The 25,009-nt window shown below is 55.1% G+C and overlaps 1 protein-coding gene across 2 annotated transcripts; it reads right to left on the minus strand.

Annotated features, from left to right (window-relative positions):
* Nucleotides 1–353: 353 nt before the first annotated feature.
* On the minus strand, nt 354–20,861 carry EIF3B (eukaryotic translation initiation factor 3 subunit B). Of its 2 annotated transcripts, none has more exons than XM_064478753.1 (19): nt 20,156–20,861; nt 16,054–16,246; nt 14,455–14,574; nt 14,047–14,104; nt 13,726–13,854; nt 13,345–13,502; nt 10,642–10,773; nt 10,489–10,555; nt 10,076–10,122; nt 8,938–9,148; nt 7,751–7,823; nt 6,854–6,976; nt 5,308–5,386; nt 4,518–4,656; nt 2,830–2,955; nt 2,235–2,312; nt 1,838–1,946; nt 1,419–1,549; nt 354–767 (listed from the first exon to the last, which is right to left on the minus strand). In XM_064478753.1, the coding sequence occupies exons 1-18, from the start codon at nt 20,571–20,573 to the stop codon at nt 1,446–1,448; spliced, it is 2,364 nt and encodes a 787-aa protein (XP_064334823.1). In that variant the 5' UTR covers nt 20,574–20,861; the 3' UTR covers nt 354–767; nt 1,419–1,445. The 2 variants fall into 2 exon arrangements, with proteins under 2 accessions (XP_064334823.1, XP_031327149.2); XM_031471289.2 differs by having other exon boundaries at nt 1,431–1,549; nt 20,156–20,860.
* Between the last annotated feature and the right edge of the window lie 4,148 nt (nt 20,862–25,009).

Consider the following 25,009-nt stretch of genomic DNA (forward strand, 5'->3'; position numbering starts at 1 on the left):
AAAAGGGGAGGAAGAAGCGGCCGTTGCACAAGGCGCCAACGGGCAGCAGGCGCTGCAGGTTACAAGGGCCGGAACTTCACGGACGTGCCCGCTCCCTCCTCAGGGAGCAGAGCTGCACACTCAAGAGAACCACACGCTAGTGGCTCCAGTGACAACCATCAAGGTACGTCTTCACACCTGCGCGACCGAGGAAGGAAGGGATCTTCCTCATCAGGTGAGCTGACAAGCAGGGGACCCCGAGGAGGGTGACGTCCCTTCCTCGCCACATGAGCTCGCAGCGCAAGGCATGAGCTGAGGGCACAGGCACCAAGTTCAAGGCCACTACCTACACTCAAAGAGAGGAGGAAGACAGCTTTTTCATACAAGTTTGCCTTTATTTCCACGTTTAGCCCGTTGAGAGAATCTGTCACAACCTGAATGGCGGGGGACGTGCCGTGGCGCCCCGATGCCCCGAGTGCGTGGGGCCGCAGCACTGCAGGCCTCCCTGCTGGCGTCCAGGGGCCCGGAAGGGACACCGCGTCTCGGCAGGACCGCTGACCGCAGGAGGCAGGGCACAGTCTGCGGTGCGATTAAAACCCAAACAAGAGGAAACCGAGAGCAGTGCCCCTGGGCCCCGTGGACAGCAGGGGCTGAAAGGCACGGCGACGTGTGGGGGCGGCGAGCTCCGGGGCGGCCTCGGCCCCGCGCGCGAGAGCACAGGCAGGAGCTCCGGAACGTGCAGGCTTTCCGCAGAAGGATGGCCGCGGTTCCAGCACAGACACGGGGCACTGCAACAAGGGGACACTGGTCACTCCCTGTCCTGGGTGCCGGGCGCTGCGTGAGGAACAGGCACCGGCCACACGGCCCAGGCAGGCAGTGTGGCCAGCACACAGCACACCCCGTAAAGGAGGGAGGGACCACAGATCCACTCTGCTCCGACGCCTGTGGAGGGGCCGGGAACCACCACCCCTTTCCCCGCTGCGGGATGGCAGGGCCGGGCACCCCAACGCGCGCAAACCCTTGGCCCTCCTCCCCCGCACCCACGCCAGTTCTGAGGTGGCAACCTCTGGTCCTTCCGCCCTTACTGAAGCCCGAGTTCCTGCCACACCTGATGGCATTTCAGGGGCTCTCATCTCAGACCAACTAGGGACTGACCAGAACAGCTGCTGCAGCTGGGGATGCCCCCTTTCTGCTGGACGCCCCGAGGCCTTCTCCTAGCAAAGCCTCCCCCTCCCCAAGGCTCGTCCCATCAACGGCTGGCCCTCCTCTCGCCCGTGGCCAACCTGCTGGACCAGAGGGCAGCCCCACTCCCACACCCAGGGCCTGCCCCCGACTCCCCACAGCTCACGGGCAAGGATGTGGCTCCCTGAAGCTGGGTCCCACTCACACAAGCTGTCTTCCCAAGAGGAGAAACACACGGGACGTGAACCGCGCCCCACCTGAAGTCTCACCACAGTGTTGCTGGATCACTCCTGATTTCCAAGGGGAATAATTTCCTCAGTGACAAAAAACTCTATGGTCTCCTCCTCCCAGTCGTCCACGTTGCTGTCTAGCTCGTCAGTGTCCACACCTGCGGACAGGAGGCGGGCTGCACCGGGGCCACTGGGCACAGCGTGGTGGGACGCACGCGCACACACGCACACACACAGGCCGAGAGGCCAGGGTGAACTCAGCAAGGCCCTCTGCAAGGGAAGGCCTAGGGGCTTGAACCTGCAGGCAGGAGGGAGCTCTCAGTTCTAAGAATCTTTGAGCAACACTTGATGTTTACTGAAAAATCTGGGAAATGAGCAGATGCAAAAAGGGGAAATATTTTAACTATACACTTAAAAACTGTATCTTTGGTAAAGATATGAGTTACCCCCTCGCAACTCCAGGCGTTCGTTTCTCTGCTCCATGTAGAGCTCCTGAGCCATCTTCCGGTATTTTCGGAAATCTTCCATCATGGTCCGTCGTCTCTCCACTAATTCCTGCCAAGTCGGGGAGAAGTTACAGAACTCACACCCAACTCACCCCCACGATGCTGTTCGACCCAAATGAAAACGAAAACAGGGCCTGCAGCCCCGCCCGATGGGGCACGGAGAGACACTCACTGGACACCACCCCACCTCCAACTCGGCCCACGCCCGCCTCCCCCATCGGGAAAGCCAGCCACCAAGAGGGCCGGGTGGGCCCCCATGGCCTGGCGCTGGCCTTCCCTGCCGTGAGGGGATGGTGGCCTCCCTGGCACTTCCCTCAGGTCTGGGAACAAGGCTAACCTTTGAGGCTTTGGATTGGCTCAAACGATCCTTCTGTTCAAAGATCTTGGAGTATTTCTTCAGATCCTTTTTAATTTGCTGAAACAAAGACAAGTCACTCAGGACTTACATTCAAAGCAAGAACCACAAACGCGACCTTCAAAGCTGCCAACGAGGGCCGACTTCCTCCACGATGAGCAGAGCAAGGCCTCCAGAGAGCTCCCAGCGTGCGCCCGCCTTCCCTCCACGGGGTCCACCCTCCCCCAGCTCTGGCCTAATACCATCGCGTATTTTGCCGTAATTAGGTAAATCCCACAGACGTGCCCCTTCTAATCCCACAAGGACTGTCTATTCACCCCTGGTGTCTTTCATCCACCCTCCAGTTCGTGCAAACCCCTCAGAAGGGCACTGACGTGACCTCAGACAACCTGAAAACGCTTCCTGTCCTGAAACTACCCTCTCTGCTTGGCCCGCGCTGCGCCTGCTTCCCCTCAAAAGGCCCCCCGTAAATGCTGTGCTCTGTTCCTCTCTCAGCACCACCCTGAGGGTCACAGGAAAAGGCTTCTCCTTCTGACACCTGCGGCACCCTGCCCCGACACCAGTGAGGACGCCAGACCTTGATCTGGTCCTGGCTCAGGAGGGAGGGGGGCCGTGGCCTCCAGAGCAGCTGGCAGAAGCGGTCCTTGCTGTTCTTCTGCAGAAGGCGGCCCTGGAAGGTCCACAGCCAGTAGGCATTGTCCACCTGGGAGAGAGCAGAGGCCACGCTGAGCTGCGCACCCGCGAGTCACGTCGGGGCTAGAGGCCCTGGGACCCTTCCTGTCGACAGAGCCAACAAAGTTAACCGCTCCACTCAACAAGCGTTTGAGAGCCGACAACCTGGCAGGCAGACAGAGCTGCCGGCATCTGGGAGACGGCAGCGCACAAAGCAGAGACCCTCCTTCGCCGAGCGCACACCCAGCAGCACAAGCGGACGAAGGGCACCGCGGTGCGGGGCCTGACCGGGCCGTGCCACACCGAAGCCAGGGCAGGGCTGCTGGTGGAGCACTGCGCCCGGACAGAAATCCACCGTGCCACCCGTCAGCCCGGCTGGCGCTTCTCTCGGAGCAGGACCTCCCCGGTGAAGGGGGCAGTTGGCCCAGCGTGGTCAGCGGTCTAAAAGGGCGTTAGTGCCAGGCGGGCCTCACTGAGGGGACATGTCAACATATCCCCATCTGAACGTGAAGACGGCTGCTTGACACTGCTTCCACTGATACTCGCCAAGTCTGTGTTCCTAAATATCCACTCTTTCGCTAAACGGAATTATCCTTATTTGACCTGTAAACATGCATGAACTGGTTCAACTATTAACACCTCAATCAACAAAAACAGAAACGGAATATAAAAAGAGGTCCCCGGCAAACTGCACCCCCAGCGTGGGGGCACGCAGCTGGTGGACAAGGCTGAAGCCAGAGACCACAGAGTGGGGTTTGAACAGACACAAATTCTGAGCCCCACCAGCGCCCCCTGGAGACCCCAGAGGAAATGGGCCCCCTCCCCAGAAAGCGTCCGCACAAACACAGCTCGTGTCCTTTCGCGGAGATCTGGCCCAGGCTGAGACGCCCTCTCACCAGCGGACGCCACACCCGTTCCTGCGATCACAGAACCGTTTCTCCTTCTACTGACACCACTCAAATCTTTTGCTCAAGTCAGAGATGACAATTTTTTCAAGAAGTTAAACAGAGGAATGGCAAACGTTTTCTTGCGTGCCAATCCACTCAGCCAGGCCTGACTAAAGGCTGACGATGGGCCAGTGGTTTCAGGTGCTGGGGACTCAGCTCAGAGCAGGAGAAGGCCCTTATCCCTGAAGTGTCCTGGGCCAGCGGGAAAGGGAGACAACCGGCCATAACAACGGCTAAGGTGAGCGCTTGTGGTCGAGCACAAAGAAAACCAGCAGCGGGATGAGGGGACGCAGTGGCCTGGTGGAGGGGAGCCTCTGCACAGCCGACCCACGGGCTGGGGGGCCAAGTACTGATGGCGCACACCAGGAACCTCTTCGGGGAAACAACGGTGCTGGGAAAACACGTGCACATGGAACACACCCTCCTCCGCATCTGAGCCCCAGGAATCAGCTTGGCTTAGCCGGAGGACACCAGCCACCTGGCTGCCACCTGCAACAGCAGGCTAGGACGGCCGTGCTCTAGCTCAGGAGGAGATGGGGAGGAAGGCATGCTGATTCGCTGAGAAGCCTGGTGCCCAGGTGCTCTGCTGAGGAGGATCCTGTGCCGCCTGGCCCCCACGGCACCAAGGCTACCAGGGTCCCCGTACCTTGTGGCTCCACCAGGACACAGAGGTGACGACGTAACGCCCGGTGGGATCCCACTCCACGTCGGAAGCCATGTAGTGCTCTGCGATGTTCATGACCGTGCAGTCCGACGTGTCAACAAACGCCAAGGCACCGTTCATGCTGGGGGGACAGACAGCAGGTCAGCCCCCAGAGCCGCGTCTGCACACCCAGCCCTCGTCTACAGGGGGCCCTGGGCCCCGGGCCCCAACCACTGCCCCATCAATGACGTGGAAACAGTCAGTGATGACCTCGCAGGGGTGCCGTGAAGGAAGGCGCACAGGGCGCTGCCGCTCAGGGGAAAGGCTGTCTGGGGCCAGGCCTCCGGAGCCGACAGTGAAGCCGGGGGACAAGGAGCCCCACCGTTCCCACACACTCCACGGACCAGCAGCCGAGCAGGAGCGAGAGGACGGCCGGGTGCTCACGGCACCACCACAGAGGGAGGGCAGGCTCAGGGCCCGGTTACGGAAGACGTGGGCTTTACATCACGGTAACCAGACTGCCAGGGAGAGGCCTACTCAACCATGAGGAGGACAGCACGCGGCCGTGTCTTCCAGGCACGTAATGAAAACGTCGGCAAGTGCCCGAGTCTGCCGGCCCTGGTCCAAATCTGGGGAGCGGGATGGAGACGCCACACCAGGGTCCACAGACTGGGGGGATGCTCTGGTGGCGGAATGGCCCACCACGCCCTCGAGGAGTCAGGCCGCTGCTATGCGCAGGGGCTCCGCACAGCCCACCACCCACAGCGGGTGCCCGCGTCAGACAGACACCCACCTCCTCAGGCCAGCCAACACCACGAACTGTCCCTGGGGGCTCCAGAAGATGGTGTTGGCCTGCTGCTTGTCGAACATCTCTGAAAGGAAAGCAGTGCGGGAGTCAGTGCGTGGCAAGCCCGAAGGACTGGCAGTGGGGTCACACGCCCCCGACAGGTGTGCACGGTGACTGACCTCTGGCCGGAGCTCTATGGAGGCAGCGCACCTACCTGCTACCTGTGAGAACTAGGTCAGAAAACCCCCTCATGTTCGCGGTAAGTCACAACCCACGGTTGGGGGAGGATTCTGAAGCTGCAATACTCTCTTAAGTAACATTTTAAGTCCAAAACAACATGCTTCACAATGTGACTGGACAGACACGCCTCTTACAGTTCCTGACAGGGACTCTCCACCAGGGCGAGGAATCCAGTTTGCAGATTCTCCAAGAGATACGTGGCCCAAAGAAGCCTAAAACTCCACTCCTGTGACTCGAACAGCTTTCTAACTCACAAAGCCTATTTAAGTCCATCCCCTCTCCCCACCTGCTAATTGCTTGCTTCCTGAAGGGCTGGAGCCTGGTCCTCCCGCGGGGTCTCCGCATTCACTCACTCAGGAGGGGAGCAGGGCAGGCACAGGTGACCACAGCAGACTGTGGGCCTCCCTGCGGCCTGGTCCACCCTGAGGAGCCTGAGCAGGGCTGAGAGGACGTGTGGCTAAGGTAGCACCGCCCTGGCCGGGAGGGCAGGACTCTCAGACCAAGAAAGGAAGAAATAAAACTCTGTAAGCAGACACCGCTCAACAGCCTCCGCAGCCACAGTGACACTCGAGTGACCCACGCTGACCCTGACCTCTGAGCGGAGCCACAGGCGCAGGGCTCCCAGACGGCAGAGGCACGAGACCCCCGCTGTCTGTCCATAAGGAGAGCTCGCGGAGGTCCTTCCAGTCCTCAGCTGCCCGTATTTCCCTCGATACTCAAAGGAATCTACAACGCAGGCAGCCTCGTGACCGACAGCCGACTGACACCACAATTCTACCACGAGCCCTGCCTAACTCCAGGAAGTGAAAACTCAATTCCTGCAGAGCTCTCTCAGGAAAAGCCCTTCCCAGGGCACAGGAACCTGTCAGGACAAACCACTGTGTCCGTGGTGAAGTCCTGCATGAGGTTCCAGGAGCGCGGGGCGAGCACCCCTGGGTGCACCTCACCCCTAACTCAGGGCGCAAGGCCACTGCCACCTCAGCCTCACAGAGAAACGCTGGAGTGCCAGCGATCATGAGTCAGCGCCGTGTCACCCGTGGACCCGCCCTGCTCCAAGCCCATGCCCGGCACTAGGGACGCAGGGCGGGAGCATGAAACAGGCCCCGATGCATTCAGGCTAGACGAGGAACAGGTGGGCTGTCGCCATCCCAGCCTGGCACTGCAGCCCTGGTGGGGAGGACAGGGCCCTCCAGGCGGATGGATGGATAGCAGCCCAGTGACCCCGGGGCCGCAGGACGGGGACCAGCCTGCCCGGCCCTGTCCCCTCCGTGCGGGGTGGGGAGGGGGCAGTGGGGACGAGGACGGTACGCACTGGTGAGCTCAATCTTCCCGTTGCTCTTGACGTGGTAGAAGGACGCCGATATCCGGGGGGCCTCCCCGTGCAGCACCGCGAACTTGCTGCCATTCGGCTCCCAGGCGAAGGCTATGATGGTTTCTAGGTCAGGAAAAAGAGCAGCTCCTTTTGGTCACTTAACAACAGAACACTCCCTATCAGTTAAAGTCATTCCAGCAGAGAAATGCCTCCCCCCAAATTCTCCAGCTCATTCAAGGGATACAGTAGCACTGGGACAAGGGCTGCACTGCACCGCGGGGGCCGCCTGGCCGGTGGAGACGCCCCACGGCAGCTGGGGGGCAGCCTGCGGACGGCATTCCCCACCCTCCTCGCTGGGCACTGGACACCAGGGCCCACACGCCTCTATGCCCAGGCACGAGGCCACGTCACCCCTCCCTCCCTCCTCTCCCAGCAGAACAGAAAGCACAGGCCAAATGTCCTACCTAAAGGCGGGATCACAGCACTCAGTTTTACAAGGAAAAAGTCAAACAATAACACAAAGACGCTCTACTCCCGACGACCTCCACACGCAGGATGGGAAGCCCTCGAGCCGCCCTCCCTGGGGGTGTGCTGAAAGCCTGCTCTTCACCCTCTCCTAAGCGTGCAATCGGCTAGAGCCCTCGCCCCCCCGCTGGGCCAGCAGACCACACGGGGAGAAGGGGGGGGCGTCTCTCCACCCACTCGGGAGCCGGCAAAGCTACGAGACCACACGGGAAAGCGCAAAGAACACCCTCGACGTGCGCATGTGGCAACGGGACAGACGCCGCTCTCTGCGAGCGGGGTGTCCACTCGGGCCGCGGAGCCGCAGGAAGCCTCAGGGGAAGGTGTGCACACAGCGCGGGGCCTCAACCACGGGGCAGCGACAGCGGGACTTGCCTTTCATTTCGACCACGTCGACGGGCACCTGTTTTTCCCTCATTCGGAAAATTTCAAAATTTGTGACAACACCCTGTAAAAAAAAAGAAAAGAGAAGAGATGATATTCTGAAAAATCAAAGAGTGAAGAGTTACAGCATGGGACCACGTCCGAGTTTGCTGGAAGGTTACATGCATGCGTCTGGTGCAGACACGAGCACCTGCAGGGATTAACACGACGCACTAGGACCTTCTGAAATGCTGATGGAGGTGCAAACTGGTACACTTTCCAGAGAGCACATGGACCCCACCGCCCCCCACCCAGCTCCTGCTTCACGACCCGCCCTCACGGTCCGGGGTTACACACTGCAGCACAACTTCTGTCCTCGAGGCCTGCCAGTGGGGAGGATCCAACCACTTCAAAACAGCTCAGACACACCCACGTGAAGAGCAGGGGCCCACAGGGGAGACAACCCACGTGTCCATCAGCAGACAGACGCAGAGCGACCAGCCACACGGGGGCGCGAACGCGGAGCGGTCAGCCGCATGGGGGACATGTGCAGGCCATGACCCACTCCGCGAAGGGCGCCAGGCACAGAAGGCCACGCACCGCGTGGCTCCATCGTACGAAACATCCACAGCAGGGAAATCCAGGGACAGGAGGCAAGGCAGCAGGTCAGGGGTTGTGAGGAGCAGGGTGGCTATGAGTCTCTCTTGCGAGGGGTGGGCACACTCTGGAACTGAGCTAGTGGGGAAGCCCACACAGCCAAGAACGTCCTGAAAGCCAGCAACGGCACACTTAAAGCAATGCTTCCATCAGGAGAAAAAAACCTGGCAGTTTTTGGTAAATTAAATATTAAGTGAAGCAAACAAAAAATGTGGGTGCAGAACGTGTCAAGCACTCCACTGTTTGTGCTTAAAGAGAAAACGTAAGAAAAACAACATACCCATTTTTCCTCCTGCAGAGAAGGTGGGTGCCTGGCGATGTCCCTGCACACCCTTGACCTCCAGCCTGTGTGAGAGCGTCACCCCCCCCCCAAGGCTTACAGAGAAAAACCACACCCCCAGCTAGGACAGGACAGCAGCTCTCGCTACGACATGCCAGCTGGGTCTGGAAACACATCACAACATGAACCAAAAATCCATTAACACCCTAAACAGGATGGAGGCTGCAGAAGGAATGGTCGCTGCCCGCCGGCGCCCACTTACCTGGGTGCCTTTTGGTGTCCTGTCGACTTTAACACACAGGTAGTCTCCATTTTTCTGCCAATGTAGCTTGCAATCCACCACGTTGAAGAGGTTCCTGACTCTGATCTCCTGTCTGGTAGGAAGCTGCATCAGCGTCACCCTGGCTGGTATATCCTTATCTTCAGGCACCCAGAACGCTATTATGTTACCCCCAGGAGACCAGGAAAAGTCTCTGCAGAACAAAGAAAATGAAGCGTTTATTACAAGGACGGGCTACGTGAAGAAAATGAAGTGTTTATTACAAGGACGGGCTACGTGAAGACAACCGGCAGGCACGCAGAACAGAGGGTACTTCGTGTAAAGCTCCGCCCTGGCGCGCTCGCCCGCAGCGGCCGCCCCGGGGTGGACAACCCCGCCCACGGCCACGTGGGGGCCCCAGGCTCCGACACCCCACTCACACTCTTAACCACAAGGCAAATAAAGTAAATCTGCGGCTGATGGACCCAGCTGCGTGATTTCTGAAGACTCATTAAGGTGCTAAAGGGTGAATCCTCAAATCAGAAAGTTCAAGAAGACTAAGGATTAGGGCAATTCTCTCTGCTGTGGAGATTAAGAAGTGCTATAATGAACAAGCATGAGTCCCCATCTGCGAAGAGTATCTTCACTTTTGCATTTATTGAGAATTAATTCCTGGCTTTATTTTTAAATATAAGCCATAACTGTGCGCAATGTCAATGTAAAAGTAAAAACAAGAACCACGAGCATCCTTGCCCTGCTGGCTCTTCACTGCCCCCAGACTCCAGGAAAATAAAACATGTCTGCTCTGACAGAGAAAACCAGCCGCAGTTCACTGAGGCCACACAGATCCCACCGCAGGGACCACGAATGGCATAAGGACCTTCCAACTAAGTGGAGACCCCTCTCCTCAAAGACTGCACCCGAGTCTCTGTTCCAAGGCGGGGACACAGGAGAGGGCAGACCCTCAGGATGTCCCTGCGTGGGGGTGTGTGTGCGTGGGCCACAGCCAGTGTGGCCGCCCGAGCCTGCTGTGACATCCCTGTGTTCGGAGTGACAGGCACCAGCACCTTCTCTAGCCGTGCAGGAGCCAAGTGCTTGAGGAGGGAGTCAGACAAAACCCAGGTGAAGGAGGCTTACTCACTTTATGCCAGAGATCTTCAGGCTCTTCTTGTCCAAAAGACCCATAGACTGTGGGGAAAATGAGGCTACAAATGAGTCAAATCCCGCCACCGTCTCAAAGGTGCACACAGTTTTTCACAGCGTGAGCTCACTGAGGGAGCAGTGTGAGCAGAAGGTGACAGGTGAACAGTGAAACAATTCGCCCACAGCAGCAAACACACGTTTCCTCAGCCCGTTCATTAACCCCCAGCCTGACCCCCCCCGGAACAGAAGTGGGAGCTGGCAGGTCACAGCCCCGAATCCAGGACACGAGGCACAGGGCCACCCTCTCCCCGTGGCCGCACCCCAAGCTAGGGGAAAGCACTGCACGCTCGAGCAGCTGCCGAAGCCGACGAGCAGGACGGGGCAGGCGGTTTAGGCACCCAGGTCACTTACAGGGGTTTCATAGATACTGAGAGTGTCAAGAGTCATCCTGGCAAAGAATTTACCATCGTGGCTCCACCTAAGAAGAAACAGAAGAGAAGTGCCAGGCTCACCGATGAAAAAAAGGCCACAAAGGTCACCGCCGGCCACTGCAGGCCCACTTACTTGAAGATAGGCCAGTGGGCGGAGCTTTCACAGTGAAAACCCCTCTTTTTCTGCCCGGTAAGGATGTCCCAGACGATGATGGCCTGAGGGTCGTCCTGAGTGTCCATCAGGGGGCTAAAGGTCACCAGGTATCTGCAACAGAGGGGACACCCAGTCACCTCCCGTGCTCTCCCACCTCCTCTCAGTGAGGCGCACAGCTGTGCGTGCGGGTGCGGGGAGGACCTGCGCCCAGACCGCGGTAGCCAAGCCGGGCTTCTGCTCCCAGGCGGCTCCTGGCACAGGACAGCCGCCAGAGCAAACAGTCGAGACTCACGCAACCAGCACTGGCCCCCAAACCCCAGGCTCCTGACGAGGCTCCCGCCCAGAGACCCTGCCCGAAATACGGAGCAGGACCGCCCGCATGAACCAAGCTCGGCACCAGGGCACTCCGAGGGCCACTTGAAGACGTTTCTGCTAAAACCAGGACAAGGAACGACCCAACAGATTCCAAACAAAAGTCTGCTGTGTGTGCTGGCGGGCACAGCGTGGGATTCCCGCTCTTCCTTGGGGTTTAAGGAAGACGAGAAGAGAACCGAGGGCCACTGCAGCACGGGCAGGGGTCTGGCTCCAGGACCCCGCGGTGGACACCACGGCCCTTAGGTAGAACGCCTTCCCACAGGCTTTACATCGCCTCTAGATCACCTGCAATGCGAACACCATGGAAATGCTGTGTAAATAGTTCTAAAAACAACGTAAAACTACGTATATAGCTGCCACAACGCAGTAAATTCTAGTTTTTTAAAACTATCTGAAAATTTTTTTAGCTCCCTGCATCCTGCAGTTGGCTGAGTCCGCAGGTGCAGACCCAGGACATGACTGACGCGGAGTTGCTGGCCCGGGGCACCTCCCAGCCATCGTTCCCCCGAACGCCAGCTCGTCTGCCCCACAGCACTGTCCCCTATGCCGCCAAAGTCTAACTACCCAAACCAGACAGCTCTCCTAGGAGAGCGGGAGCCACACGAGGCGGAAACAAGCACAGTGAGGGGGAGCAGGGAACAGCCCCGTGAGGGGCTCAGCACCTCCTCCTCCCGGGGCTGTGCCCTCCTGACTCACCAGATTAACGGTGCTGGCTCGAGTCACCACCTCCCACAAGTTACTAAACTCCCCTCTCAGGTCCAGGCCACACACCTGAGAAGGACTCAGAACAGGACCACCCCGGAACCACGGAAACTGATCAAGCTCACAGGAACAGATTCTTCAAGCTGCAACCTCTACGAGCAAAAGCACGCACTCACCACTCATCAGTTCACTGAACGTGGCTCACGCGGGAGCTACTGGGCAGAGCGCCAGGTCCCAGGGGTCCGGCCCGTCCCCGCGTGGGCAGGCGGTGTGCCGACAGTCACAGCTTAACGTGGGAAGACCAGCAACGTGAAGCCATCTCTGGGGATGCAGAACTGCTGGGGGGCCGAGAAAGGGCGGGAGGAGGGGAGGAGATGGAGGAAGCTTCCTGCCCCTGCACGTCACCTTGGCACAGAGACCAGCAGTCTGTGTGGACCCTGTTCTGACGCACCGCCGCTGCAGTGAGAGCCAGCGGTCACCCTGCACCACGCATGTGCAGAGGGGCTGCAAACCAATGGGTACTCCACGGACACGGCGCACGAAAACGACTTTATCAAAGTTGAGAAGTGCCTTCAGGTAAAACCTGCCGTCTGCAGTAAGTGCGAGGCCCAGGGAGACAAGGGAAACAAGGTCCCGAGGAAGCAGTCAGACAAACCCAGGGGCCATCTGGCCCCACCCTCACAAGAAGCCAGTGTGAAAACAAGAAACACAGGGAGGGTGTGCTGTTCAAGACACGGACTAAGCACATGTACACCCGGCTGGACCCAGGTAAGAACAAGCCAGCCACAAGAGAGAGCTATCTGGGGACAAGTGGGGAAACCTGAGTACGTTTCAAAACCAGATGACACTGAGGAGCTCCTCCCAGCGTCGTCAGGTGCGATGAGAGACAGCGAAGACAGAGAACATCTTTGCTCCGCAGCAGTGCAGACTTCGGTCAAGCTGTCTACATTTACTTCAGGACACTCGAAACAACGTGAAGCAAATACAGCAAAAATCACTAAATCTGGGTAGTGAGTATCGGATGTCCCCACAGGACGGAAGACCGGCCGCGGGCAGCACGGCGCCCGAGCTCCCATTCCACCCTCTCACGTGGAGCTTTGCTACACGGACTATCTCACACGTGAGAAACTCAGCCATGAGAAATTAGCCACAAAATACACGACCTTGGATGACATTCTGAACTGGAGGGGAAAAAAATTCTACAAAGCACATCACTGGATCAAGTGACAAGACTGGAACCTGGCAGTTTTTAAATAAAGTCTTAATGTAGAATTTCCTGATTAGTAACTGCAGTGTGGTTGTGCGAGAGAACGTCTGTCCTTGGGAAACGCACACTTGGGGTAAAGGGACACGATCCTTCAACCCCCTCCCAGACGGCTCAGGAACAAAGCCATGTACACACACGTGCAGACGGGAAGTGAGGGAAACGAGAGAGCAAACACATGAACACGGTAACTGGAGAACCTCGGTAAAAGGGTGCACGGGAGTCCTCCGTACTCTTTCTGCCATGTTTCTATTAAGTTTGAAATCACTGCAAAGTAAACTTTAAAACAATTATGTATTGAGGGCCGGCACGACTCCATCCGCAGTTTTCTGACAGCTTACCTTTCACAAGGTGAGAAGTCAATAAGCTGAACCCCTTGGTGGCTGAATCTCTGAATCTGTTTGAATTTCTCTCCACCCCAGAGAGCAATGCCTCGCTGATGAAAGGTTGCCAGGTAGGTGCCCTTAGGAGACCAACGCACGTACGTCTCTGTCCATCTCTGTGGAAAAGAGCACCAACGGTAACACAGAGACCAAATACAAAGACTCCATCACCCACGAGGACCTTCCTCCCCAAACTCTTTAAATAAAAACACAGGCAGCCTGGTCGCTTCTCAGGGCTCATTTCAACGCTGTTCTGAGAGATGTGATCTCAAAGGACAGGGCACGTCCCCGCTGCCATGCAAGTCCCCCTGCGCTGTGGGAAGACAGGGTAGGACCCACCGCTCTCTCCTCAATGGAGACAGGGTCCTTCACGTCATTCCAGAATATGGAGGTGCGGTCCCCACTCTCAAAAATCACGCTGTACTGATCCCGGCACTCGGCCTCTTCAAGCCAGTAGCGGAGGTTTCCCTATAAAAAGAACCAAAGGCAAGAGGTCTCACACGTCTCATGAACTTTAACTGAAGAGCAGTTGCTCACAAGGACTGCGCTCAGAGACAAGCCCAACCCGCCAGCATCTCTAATGCCTGAGGATCCACCACTTCAAGCCAGGCGGCAACACGGCCTTCCTTACGACCACTTACAGGTTGCATAGCAACATACCAGGTCTTTGAATGGCTGTTTCTCTGGAATATCCCACTCGTCACTGATCGTCATGTACCTGGAAGAGCAGGGACACATAAGGATGATCAGAACAAGGGGTGGGTGGCCAGAGCGCGACCGACACTGGCGGTTCTCAATCAGGCCGCACCGCACCCCCCCCCACCCACCCTCGGGGAAGAGCACAAGGCCTTGACTGTTTCTAACGAGTGAGAGGATGCTGGTGGGGAGGCGTGCTGCTGGCCAGGGGTGTGAGGGGCAGGGACATGGGAGGGTCCGGCAGGGACCTGATGGGAGAATGCAGTCACCTGGAAGGCGACCAGCACCCCCCCACCACCCACCCCGGGCAGGAGCGCCTGGCAGTTCACGTTCGGGACGACGTCCAGGTCCCCTGACCCAGGAAGGACTCACTTGTCAAAATCGGTGAAGAGGTTGACTCTGAACGTGTGCTGCTTGTCCAGCTTGTAGCCGTCCGCATTCTTCACAGCGTCCAAAGCGTGGGCAGGAGACGCGTATTCCAGGAAAATATACCTGAATCCATAAAGAGGGCAACTTGCAGGCGAGGCAGGTCACGCTCAGTGCACCCAGACCCCCACAGGGCTCACACGCGCCGTGGGCACCCGCACCTGTCTCACTGCCACACGCCCGCGGCGGTCTAACCCCTGGCAGAGCAGTTCTGAGCATGAACTAAGTCCTACCAGCAGAGCCCAAGTCTAGCTCCATAGTCAGGAGCCACAGAGACGCTAACCAACCAGACATTTCCCGCCCCGACCGCGCAGCAGTTCCACGGGTGCAGACACGCACCCACGCTTCTGACCTGCGCGCTTCAAACCCGCCCGAGTTGCTGTGCAGCACGCATCTTTCAACAAAGCTGCTTAAACAACAGAGTCTAATGTTGTGCATTACAGGCGAAGTCACACAGGCTCCCAGAGAACGCTTCATCAGAACAACAGAGCCACAAGCAGCCGCTCACAAAGAGGCTCCCTTCCACCCTGGTCCTCAAATAGGAACGTAGGGAGCACTACCAGCAGACGATAATTTTTTTTAAGAAATTGAAACCATTCTAGGCAGTTTCCAAAATCTGAAATTGAAAAAACAGAGTTTGTGCCGCCTTCTCATCCCTGTCCCACGAAGACGGCTCTGCCTGTGTCAGGGGCGAGGCGTACATGAAATTTTAGCGGACGAAGCCTGACAAGCCTACGCAGAAGCACAGAGAACTTCCGTCACTGCTGGTCGGGTGTAAACTGGTAACGACCAGTGGGCATGATGCGGCCCCGCCGTGGACAGCGCTCCCTGCAACCCCACGCCCCCAGTGCTCAGAGGGGGACAGGCGCGAGGCTGCTCACACCTGCTGTTCAAACCGCTACTGTCAATCGACAGGACAAACTGTCACACGATAGGACAGAACACCACAGCACTGACAAGGAAGGAACCAGAACTACATTTACCAACACGCACAAACTCACGCTGAATTCAAAGAGCAAACTGAGGCCACACACCTTAAACTACCAAGTTTAAAAGATGCAGGATTTTAGGCAACACCACACAAAAAAATTGCTAAGCAATGACACAATGCTTCTCCCCGGACTGTAAGAAGGATCCCCATTTCAGAGATGTTAAAATGTAGGGGGAAAGCATATCTTACAATAAAAACAAAAATACCCTGTCAAATTTCCCTGACATCCCGCCAACTTCCAGAGCGGTCGGCCCCTTTCCCCAGGATGTACCTGGCATCAATCACTGTGTGATGACAGAGGTGAAGCGCTGACTGCTTAAGAGTTTAGCAGCACGAACTCAAGAACCACTTCCATTTCCTTCTCCCTCCGTCTGATGACCCCCGAGGACAAATCACTGCTGCGCAGAGCTGCCAGCTGGGGGCCGCCTGAATAAAGGAGCGAGGCCCCACTCGCGCATTCACGGTGAGCTCCTCAACACACGGCGACCCCCTCCCCCGGGTCTGACCACCAGAAGAACACAGACGACACTGCAGTGCCGGAGAGCAGCACTCACCCTTTCGTCCTTCCGTCCTCCTCTGGGTAAAAATCATTTGTGATTTTCCCAAACTTGGAAAAGATCTTATGGATGACGTTTTTGAGTTTCTCCAGACGGTCAGGTCCCACCTGAGGAACGTTGTCGACCACAATCACCGAGTCGATTCCATCTGCCTCCTGGGGCCGGTCTTTGAGTATATCGCCCAGTAATTCTGCACAAGGGAAAGACTTGTCAAATGACTTTTTTTGATCATACAGAATGTTCATACACTAGCTTAGCACACTGAACAAATTTCCAAGAGGCAAAAAGTGAAGACTCTAAATGCTTTTGCTGTAAATGAAAGAAATCACAGCCCTGACTTGACTCAAAATTTAAACTTGCAAGAATTAGGAAGATTTTAACTGTTCACACTCCCTTTGACAATCAAGATATGTTGTCTGATTTCTGGCAATAATGGAATATTTTAAATGAACTTTTCAAAAAGGGCTTAATAATGAAAAATGCAAACAAAGACCATGGCCTCTCACCAGGAATCAGAAAAACCCAAAGTAGGGATGCCTGTGGCGAACCTTCTCTGACCCATCTCTACTACAAACTCACCACAGGCGCTTTCTTCAGTTTATAACAAAACAAACTCATCCAACATTCTTTACGTAAAACAGTCTTGCTCGAAGACAGCACAGGACTGAGGCTGGCACTTAAACTAGGCGACCAGCGAGTACAGAAGCTCACGAACGTGTGCAAATCACGATGCACCCTACACCTGACTGTCCCAATGCGACGGAGCAGCTTGCAGAGACACTGGAAGACAGCAGCCACTTAGACACGACGCTGTAAATGCTTAGGACGTGCTTGGAACACAGGGAGTAATGCCAACTATTATTTCCATAATTTTAAAAGCTCAAAATGTATTAGGTTCATGTCACCTGCTCAAAACTAAAGTGCTCAAATTTCTTAGAACTGCTTCATTTCCATGAAAGGGTCAGCTAGAGTGAGAGAAAGAGGAGAGAAACACAAGAGGAATCAAGGCAAACAGGTCCGGGACGCCAGTGGGGTGCTGCCTGTGCCGTCTCACCTGAGGCCCGTCCCCAGCCTCAAGCCCTGGACCACAAGGCTCCAGCACCAACACAAGTGCCCAACCGGCTGCTGGACTCGAAGGGCAAATGGAGCATCAGATGAAAAAAGGAAATCCTACCTTTTATTATAAGTTCTGTACAAATCCTAAGCACAATGAGTTAGCCAGCTTGTCTAGAAAGCTGTAAAATTACAAGGTACTGTGTCAGGAGCCAGAACAGAAAGACACGTTTTAAAGCTGCCATCAAAGCACACTTGTCAGGTGAAACAACGCGGGTACAGACTCCTCGACCCACGACAGGGTCACTTCTTGGTAAACTATTTATACAGCATCCTAATTCAAACCGTTGCAATCCGGGGACCATCTGTACAGTCAAATGGCAGCACAAGGTAATTTTTAAACAACAGCTGAAGAACGTGGCTTGTTACTCCTGTGTCTATGTGTTCCAGAACCTAATTATCATTGTGATTTCTGTGTTCCACTCTTTTAAGTATGTCAACATACTACATAGGACACATGTCTGAAAATATACTTTGTTGTATCTCATTTTCAAAAGTTACCATGAATTTTCTCCACTTTTGTGTTGAAATGTTCCATGTTAAAAACATCTTTCAAAAAGAAAAAAAGCCCTTTAATTTCAAGAGGCAAGCCCTGATATAAACTCTCTCTAAATAACTTCAACACCTGGAACTATACTGAAAATGTTACTTCATGTAAAAGAACTGCCGCTTAAATTTCAATGAAGCTAAAACTGAGACCAAAGAGGGAAGAAGGAAAGACGCAGATCAGCGTCACGGCATCTTCCCGCAGACTAGAGTCAAATCCTTGGGTTACTTTTAAAGCTGACTTACCATGCAATTACATGGCCTGTTAAGCCTGATCTGAATTTACAAGGTTTGCAATAAAAAGCTAACTTTTACACAAACTGTCGACTCCTTCCCACAGTCTTGAGGCGCCTGGTTTGTAAGAACCCACCCATACACAGCAAGGGGATAAACTAAAGTGTACGATGAAGAAACATTCCCTTCGCTGCCAGCAGCCCACGCATCTGGTTACTCTTGGCTCACAGATTCCCAGTCTGACTCCAGGAGAAATGGAAGCAATTCTCAAGACTAAGTAGCAAAGGAGCCAAGGCTAAAATCTTTATCGGATATTTGCTAGGCCGAGCACCAGAGGCAGCAGGAAAGTTAAACTGAAGAGATGACTGTGATGATGATGCAACTGTGCAACAGCTCATCTGTCTCAAAGGGGAAGGAGGCAAGACAAAGGTACCTACGAGAGGGCTCGCCGGGAGGCTCGGTCCATTTTCAGAAGAATCCGTACCTTGTGCATCACTCTGACCCTACAGGGCAGTTCTCATGAAACACAAAACGTATGTGAGCTACTGACCATAACCAACTGGTCTCAAGAAAACTGACTACTTGCTCAGTTTTAGTTCCTTAAGGCCAGGAGCCTCACAGGTCAATCTGGCAAAACAGGAGGATCACCAGGGCTCCCAGAGGCCCACCCGGCAGCCCTTAGCCAGGCTGGCCCGGGCTCACGTCAGCACCCTCCGTCACACACTGAAATTCAAGTGCTAGAAATCGTATAAATTAGGTGTGCTCAAATAATGCTTTAAAAAAAAAAACCCCTAGGGCTCAAAATGGGCTTTAAAATCAAAACTTAGATTTTAAAATGTAAGAAAAACTGGTGTGGTAAAAAAGAACACTGGTATAGGCTGGGTGCAGGGGGCAGCAACCTGCTCCACAAGAACACAATTCCTTGTGAGGGACAGGCTTCGACTGGGTCAGCAGCTCCCAAGACCTCACTAGCTTCTGGAGCCTTTCCTGCTTTTCACGCTGAGATATCTTTGGTCTCGTGAAATAAAGTATAAGACAACAGTGACAGTAACAGGCAGTCCTTGAAAATTACGTTTCAAATAAATCATATCATCACGCGGTGCACTCCAAACTCCTACCGCGCTGGGTGTCAATTCTATCTTATTACAACTGGAAGGAAAAACATAAGAGCATTTGACAGAAAGTTTACAAGTAAGTAAAGTTATGCTTCAAAGTCAACAACTCTATGTCGGTTCTTTAAACTTTCTTTTCAAATTTACGTGATATTCTTTATGATTCTCGCTCAATCTCAGGGTGACCGGACACATCTCAAAAGAAATATTTCTACTTTAACATGGTAACATCTTATTTTCCTGGCGTTTCATTGGCTACTTCAATGGTGTTTTATTCACTTTTCCGTTTTATTCTGTAACGTGGTCAATATGCAGAGGAATCCATCGATATGTTCCCAGCCTGGAGAGTTAAAATGGCTAAAAACGAAACATAAACGAAAATGAATCAGACCAGCCATCATCAGAAGTCGTCTTAGGAGACGGGGCTGTCTGGGACAGAAAACAGAAATAATGCCTGTAAATGGAAACAAGGCAGAAAAGAAAGATAAAGGAAGCTATAGTCAGTGCTACGACCTGAGAAGACTACTTGCCAACAGAAGGGTGGTGGTCTGCCTACAGACCTAGGAAAAAAGACGCAACAGGAATCTGGCAGAGTCCGCCTGGCACTGTCCCACCGAGGACCTCTCCGGGAACAGGCGCGCCCGCAGGGGCGGCAGAGGCAAATGGACCCAGTTTTGCCACCCTGTTCTTCCCACTCCCGAGGGTCAGCGTCCATCCACCCCTAAGGAGTGGGCACCGAGTCGGTTTCGGCCCTTCGACAGGTCTGTCTGGTCACTCGGGGCACCAGACCGCACGCGGCGAACTGTCACCAGAGTCTGCGCAGCACGTGCAGTGTCCTGCTTGGCTGGACCGCAATGGCCACACAGCTGCACATTCGGCCCCGGCTCCTGCGAGCAGGCCAGCGGCCTTCCCCACCCTCCAAACTCCTGGCGGTAGGGCCAGTGGCCGGCTGCCCACGTTGTCTCCACCACCCCTCCTTTTTCGGAAGAAAAACGGAGATCCGGGCGTTCACGGACAACCTTCCCCGCGTGCGGGGCGACAGGCGGAGGACCGGGGACCGGGAACCTGGCCGCAGACCGGCCCCGCCGCCTCACCTTCCTCGCTCACGTCGTCCACGAAGTTCTCGGGGTCGCTGAAGGAGGGCTCCTCCGCGCCGCCGTCATCCGCCGCGCCGTCCGGCTCCCCACCCGCCCCCTCGGACCCGGCCTCGGCCGCTGAGTCCCGCGCCTGCTCCGCGGGGGCCTCGCCTGCGGCCGGGGCCTCCTCGGGCGGCAGCGGGGACCCGCCGGCCCTCTCCTCCCCGTCCGCCGCGGGCTCAGCCGGCACGTCAGGCCCCGAGCCGGCCTCCACCTCCGCCACCGCGTCCTCGCCGCCCGCCGCCTCCTGCGCGCCTGGCCCCGCGGGCCGTGCCGGCCCCTCCCCTGGGGGCGGCTCGGCGGCCGGCTTCTGCTGCCCGGGCTCGACCCGCTGCTCGGCCGCCTCGGGCCCCGCCACGTTCTCCGCGTCCTGCATGGCCCGCCGCTGCCGCCTCGCCCGGCCTCGCCTCGCTTCCGACTCTCCCAGGCCGCACCGCGCGCCTACCGCCGGGCCATGTGCGTGCGGCGGGGCGCCCACGCGGGTGGGGGGGCGCCCACGCCCTGTGCCGCCCCGCGCGCCCGGAGGAGCTCTCTCCGCAGACAGGCGTCCTCCGGCGATCACGACAGCGCTCCCGGGACACGTGCGTGCTCGACTCCAGTCCCCGCACTTGCTTCGGCCGACCTACAAACTGCTAGGCAGCCAGACTACCCCGCCTGAGGGGGCGGATGGTTCCGTCCAATATGGCGGCCGCGCCCTCCCCGCTCCCGTCGGGCCCTGCGGTGAAGGACCAGACTATTTGCGACGCTGCGGGAGGTACCGGAAACCATCTCAGCCCACGGAAGTGCACGGGAAGACCGTTTACGTAAAAACTAATACTAGGGAAAACGCTCAGTTCAACCAAGTGCTTGGCTATCTTAGCCTTTCACCAAACGGTGCAACGTACGTCACTAAGAGCCCCCTTCACATGGCGGCTTTTAGACTCGTCTACTGACTGGGCAAAAGAATGGGCGATTCCAAAGTATAAAAGGAACTCCTGACGGGTCAGAGAGGGCCGAGAGTAGTAGAGGAACGACTGCCTGGCGCAAGGCAAAAATGAATGGCAGTTGGTTTAATCACTTCCGCCCGAGCTCACCGCGGCGGCTGTAATTCCGCCTTTCCCCATTCTGACGGCCACGGTGGTTCGGCCCGCGCGGGCCTCCGCCCCCCGTCGCGAGCGAGCGCGGGTCCTGAGAGCGGGGCGGGGCGGGGCGGGGCCAGCTGCAGGGGGCGGGGCGGGAAGGGTGGTGGGCGGGGCCGGCCGCTGGAGCGTGGGGGGAGGGGCCAGCTGCAGGGGGCGGGACGGCGCGGGAAGGCTGGTGGGCGGGGCCGGCCTGCAAGGTGCCGCGGTGACCTGAGGCTCAGGGGCCGGGCCACTCTGGCTCCGGTTTGCTCCGCCGGGAAGGTAGTCTGTGTTTGTGTCTTGTAGTTTGGTTTGTGCCGGGCGTGAGGGCCACCTCGTCGTGGGTGTTTTGCACATTCTAGAGAAGAACGCGGCGGCTACTGGGGGCGGGGAACGGGGAGTTAGCGGGGACCGAGTTTGGGAAGGTGGATGGTAGTGACCCTGCGCAACGACAGAACAGAAAAGACACAGAGTAGCCAACTCAGTACTGAAGAACAGTCAGAGGATGACAGTTCCTGACTTACTACTATACAGCTAAGTAATCAAGACGGTGAGATACTGTTGAAGGAAAAAACAAATAGATCAAGGGAACAGAATAGACATCCCAGAAATGGACCCACACAAATACAGTCCATTGATCTTTGGCGAAGGAGCAAAGGAAATCAGTGGAAAAAGCACAGACGTTTCAACAAGCGGTGTTGGAACAGCTGGATATCCATGTTCAATAAGAATGAATATAAAAGATCTTGACATTGTCTTTCAATTTAAACAAAAATTGACTCAAGGTGGATCGTAGACCTAAATGTAAAACACAAAACTAGAAGGTAACATAGGAGAAAACCTGGGTGGTCTCATGTTTGGCAATGAGGTTTTTTGTTTGTTTTGTTTTGAGGTATAGTTGATGTACAATATTATATTAGTTTCAGTGTACAACACAGTGATTCCGTTTTTAAAAATTATGCTCCATTTATAGTTATGTAAAATATTGACTGTGTTCCCCATTCTATACAGTGTATCCTGGTAGCTTATTTATTTTGTGCACAGTAGTTTGTACCTCAGTCCCCCAACCCTAGTTTGCCCCTCCCGCCTTCCCTCCCCCAACTGGTAACCACAAGTCGGTTCTCTATGTTTCTGAGTCCACTCATTCACTTGTTTTGTTTTTTAGATTCCACCTAGGAATGATAACATACAGTATTTGTCTTTCTCCGTCCAACTTATTGGCAAAAAGATTTTAAGAGCAACCCCAAAAGCACATCTACGAAAAAATGGACTTAATAACTCCAGCCCTGCAGAAGTCACTTTTTAATTTTTAAAAAAATTATTATTATTATTTTTAATGGAGGTGCTGGCGATCGAACCCAGGACCTCATGCATGCTAGGCTTGCACTCTATTGCTGAGCTATACCCTCCCCCAAAAGTCACTTTTAAGAATGAAAAGAAAAACTAAAGAACGGGAGGAAATATTTGTAAAACATATCTGATGAAGGACCAGTACCCAGAATATTAAAGAACTTTTAAAACTCAACAGTAAGAAGACAGACAACCCAATTTATAAATGGGCACAATATCTGAATAGACCTCTTACCGAAGAAGAGATACAGACAGCAAATCAGCACATGACAAAATGCTTGACGTCGTATGTTGTTACGAAGTTACAAAACAAGAATGGCTAAAACCTAAAAAAGTGGCCATAACAAGTGCTTTCAAGTATTTGAAGCAGCAGGAACTTTCTTTCTTTGCATAGTGGTACAGCTACTTTGGGAGATGATTTGGCAGTTTCTTACAAAGCTCAACGTTGTGTTACCATACAGTCCAGCTGTCACATTCCTAGGTATTCACCCAATTGTGCTGAATACACGTGTCCACACAAAAACCTGCGCAGGAAGGTTTATAGCAGGTTTATTCATACCCAAACCGGAAGCAACCGAGATGTCTTTCAGTGGAATGTCTCCATCTGTGATCAGTAGCCCGGTTTATTCCATGTCACATGTTCCACCAACAACTTTCAGGAGAGGCTTTCTGCCTGGGAGAGGGGTCTCCACCGGGGCGTCACAAGCTGGGGTGGCACACGTGGGCGAGTGGGAAGCGTCCGGCAGGTGGTCCCGGCGGTGGTGGCCAGCCTCTGCCGCTCCTGCCTAGCCGAGGATCAGAAGTAGAATTTGGTGGGTAGGATGAGTCGGCACAGCTGCTGCCAGGGCCTTCAGTCAGTTCCACGATTAGACCCCTTGCCAAGATCTGGACACCACAGCCAATGATGCCAGAACCCGGGGTCAGGACCTCTGCCCAGAGGCCAGCGTGTGTGACGAGGCTCCGTCTCCGGGCTTGCTCAGCTCAGACGCGGCATGGCCCCTGGCTGTGCTTCCAGGGGGAGTATTTGCATGTCTGTCTCTTAAAAAATTTTGAAGAAGACAATTTAAGTGATAGAAACAAACATTATTTAACACTTCATGAAGGGGGAAGTCTCCATTCAAACTGAAAAATGGGACCGGAAGGCAGGAAGCTTTTATAGGGTAAAGAATAAAGGACGAGGAAGAGAAAAATAGACAATACCTGATCAGCTGGGGCCATACGGTCACCTTGTCTGGGGTGAGGAGGAGCCGGGAAATACGTTTAGAGACGAGGGCTGGCTGGGCGTGTGGGGACTGGCTGGCGGGACCGACTGTTTCTGGTAGAGCAGAGGCTTTATGTGGACCTGAAAGCTACCTACGTTTTGACGAACTGACTTGGCACCCTTGGCAGCAGCGGCTCCAACTTGGGCCTTGAAAGTTATTTCAGCACCTTGAAAACCTATTTTTAAACGTAAACTCATTTTAAGGCCAAATTTAGAGTTCCCATGAAATCATGAGTTTGATGGGCTGGTTGTATTTCAACTCATATGAACGTGAACAGGTGAGTATTTAAAATGGGGAGTGATCTGCCACACCCCCTCCTTTGGGAAGTGTGGGGCTGGGCCTCAGCTGCCTCCTGGTCTAGATAACCTTGTGCAATTTATTTACCATCCCTCAGCCTCAGTTTCCTTGTCTCAGTAATGGGAATAACAATAGTAGTTAGCTCACAGGCTTGAGAGAGGTTCCAGTAAGATCAGATATTGACGAGTTATGCCTTTATTTTCCTGTAGGCTAATCTTAAAAGAATGAGAACTATTCTCAAGAGGGCCCACCTGGTTCTGAAGCGAGGGGGTCTCTCCTGGTTTTTAGAAGGAGGCTCAAAGCTGGGAGATGCCCACTCCCTGAGCCTGGGGGGCAGTGGGCAAGGTGGTAGAGACCTAGGATGGACCATGGGGGTCTCAGGTGCCCCGATGGACGGCAGCCCCCTGCTGTGTTTGTGGTGCTGCAAGGGTGGGGACCCCCGATGACCGAGGACAAGCTGCATGCCTGGCTCCGAACCTCTCATCTGCAAACAGCTTTAGAGTGAGCTGTTGGAAGAGCATTGACAGACAGATGCATCAAGCAGCCGTGGTCCGGGTCAGGACGCAGAGCATTTCACTGTCCCAAAGATTCCTCTGTCCCCCGCCCCAGGCACTGGAGGAGGCATCTAAATGGTGGGAAAAGAAAATAAACAAAAGCAAAGCAAGTGATTTGTGAGGGAAAAATTGAGAAACAGCGGGGTGCTGTCCAAGATTCTATTTGCAAAATTGCTTTGTGCTTACGTTTTGGAGAGAAGCTGGGTTTTACAACAGATTTGCACTGTCTTTGTGATTTTTCTATCAACT

The sequence above is a fragment of the Camelus dromedarius genome, chromosome 24 (assembly GCF_036321535.1).
Source record: "Camelus dromedarius isolate mCamDro1 chromosome 24, mCamDro1.pat, whole genome shotgun sequence".
Classification (NCBI taxonomy): Eukaryota; Metazoa; Chordata; class Mammalia; order Artiodactyla; family Camelidae; genus Camelus; species Camelus dromedarius.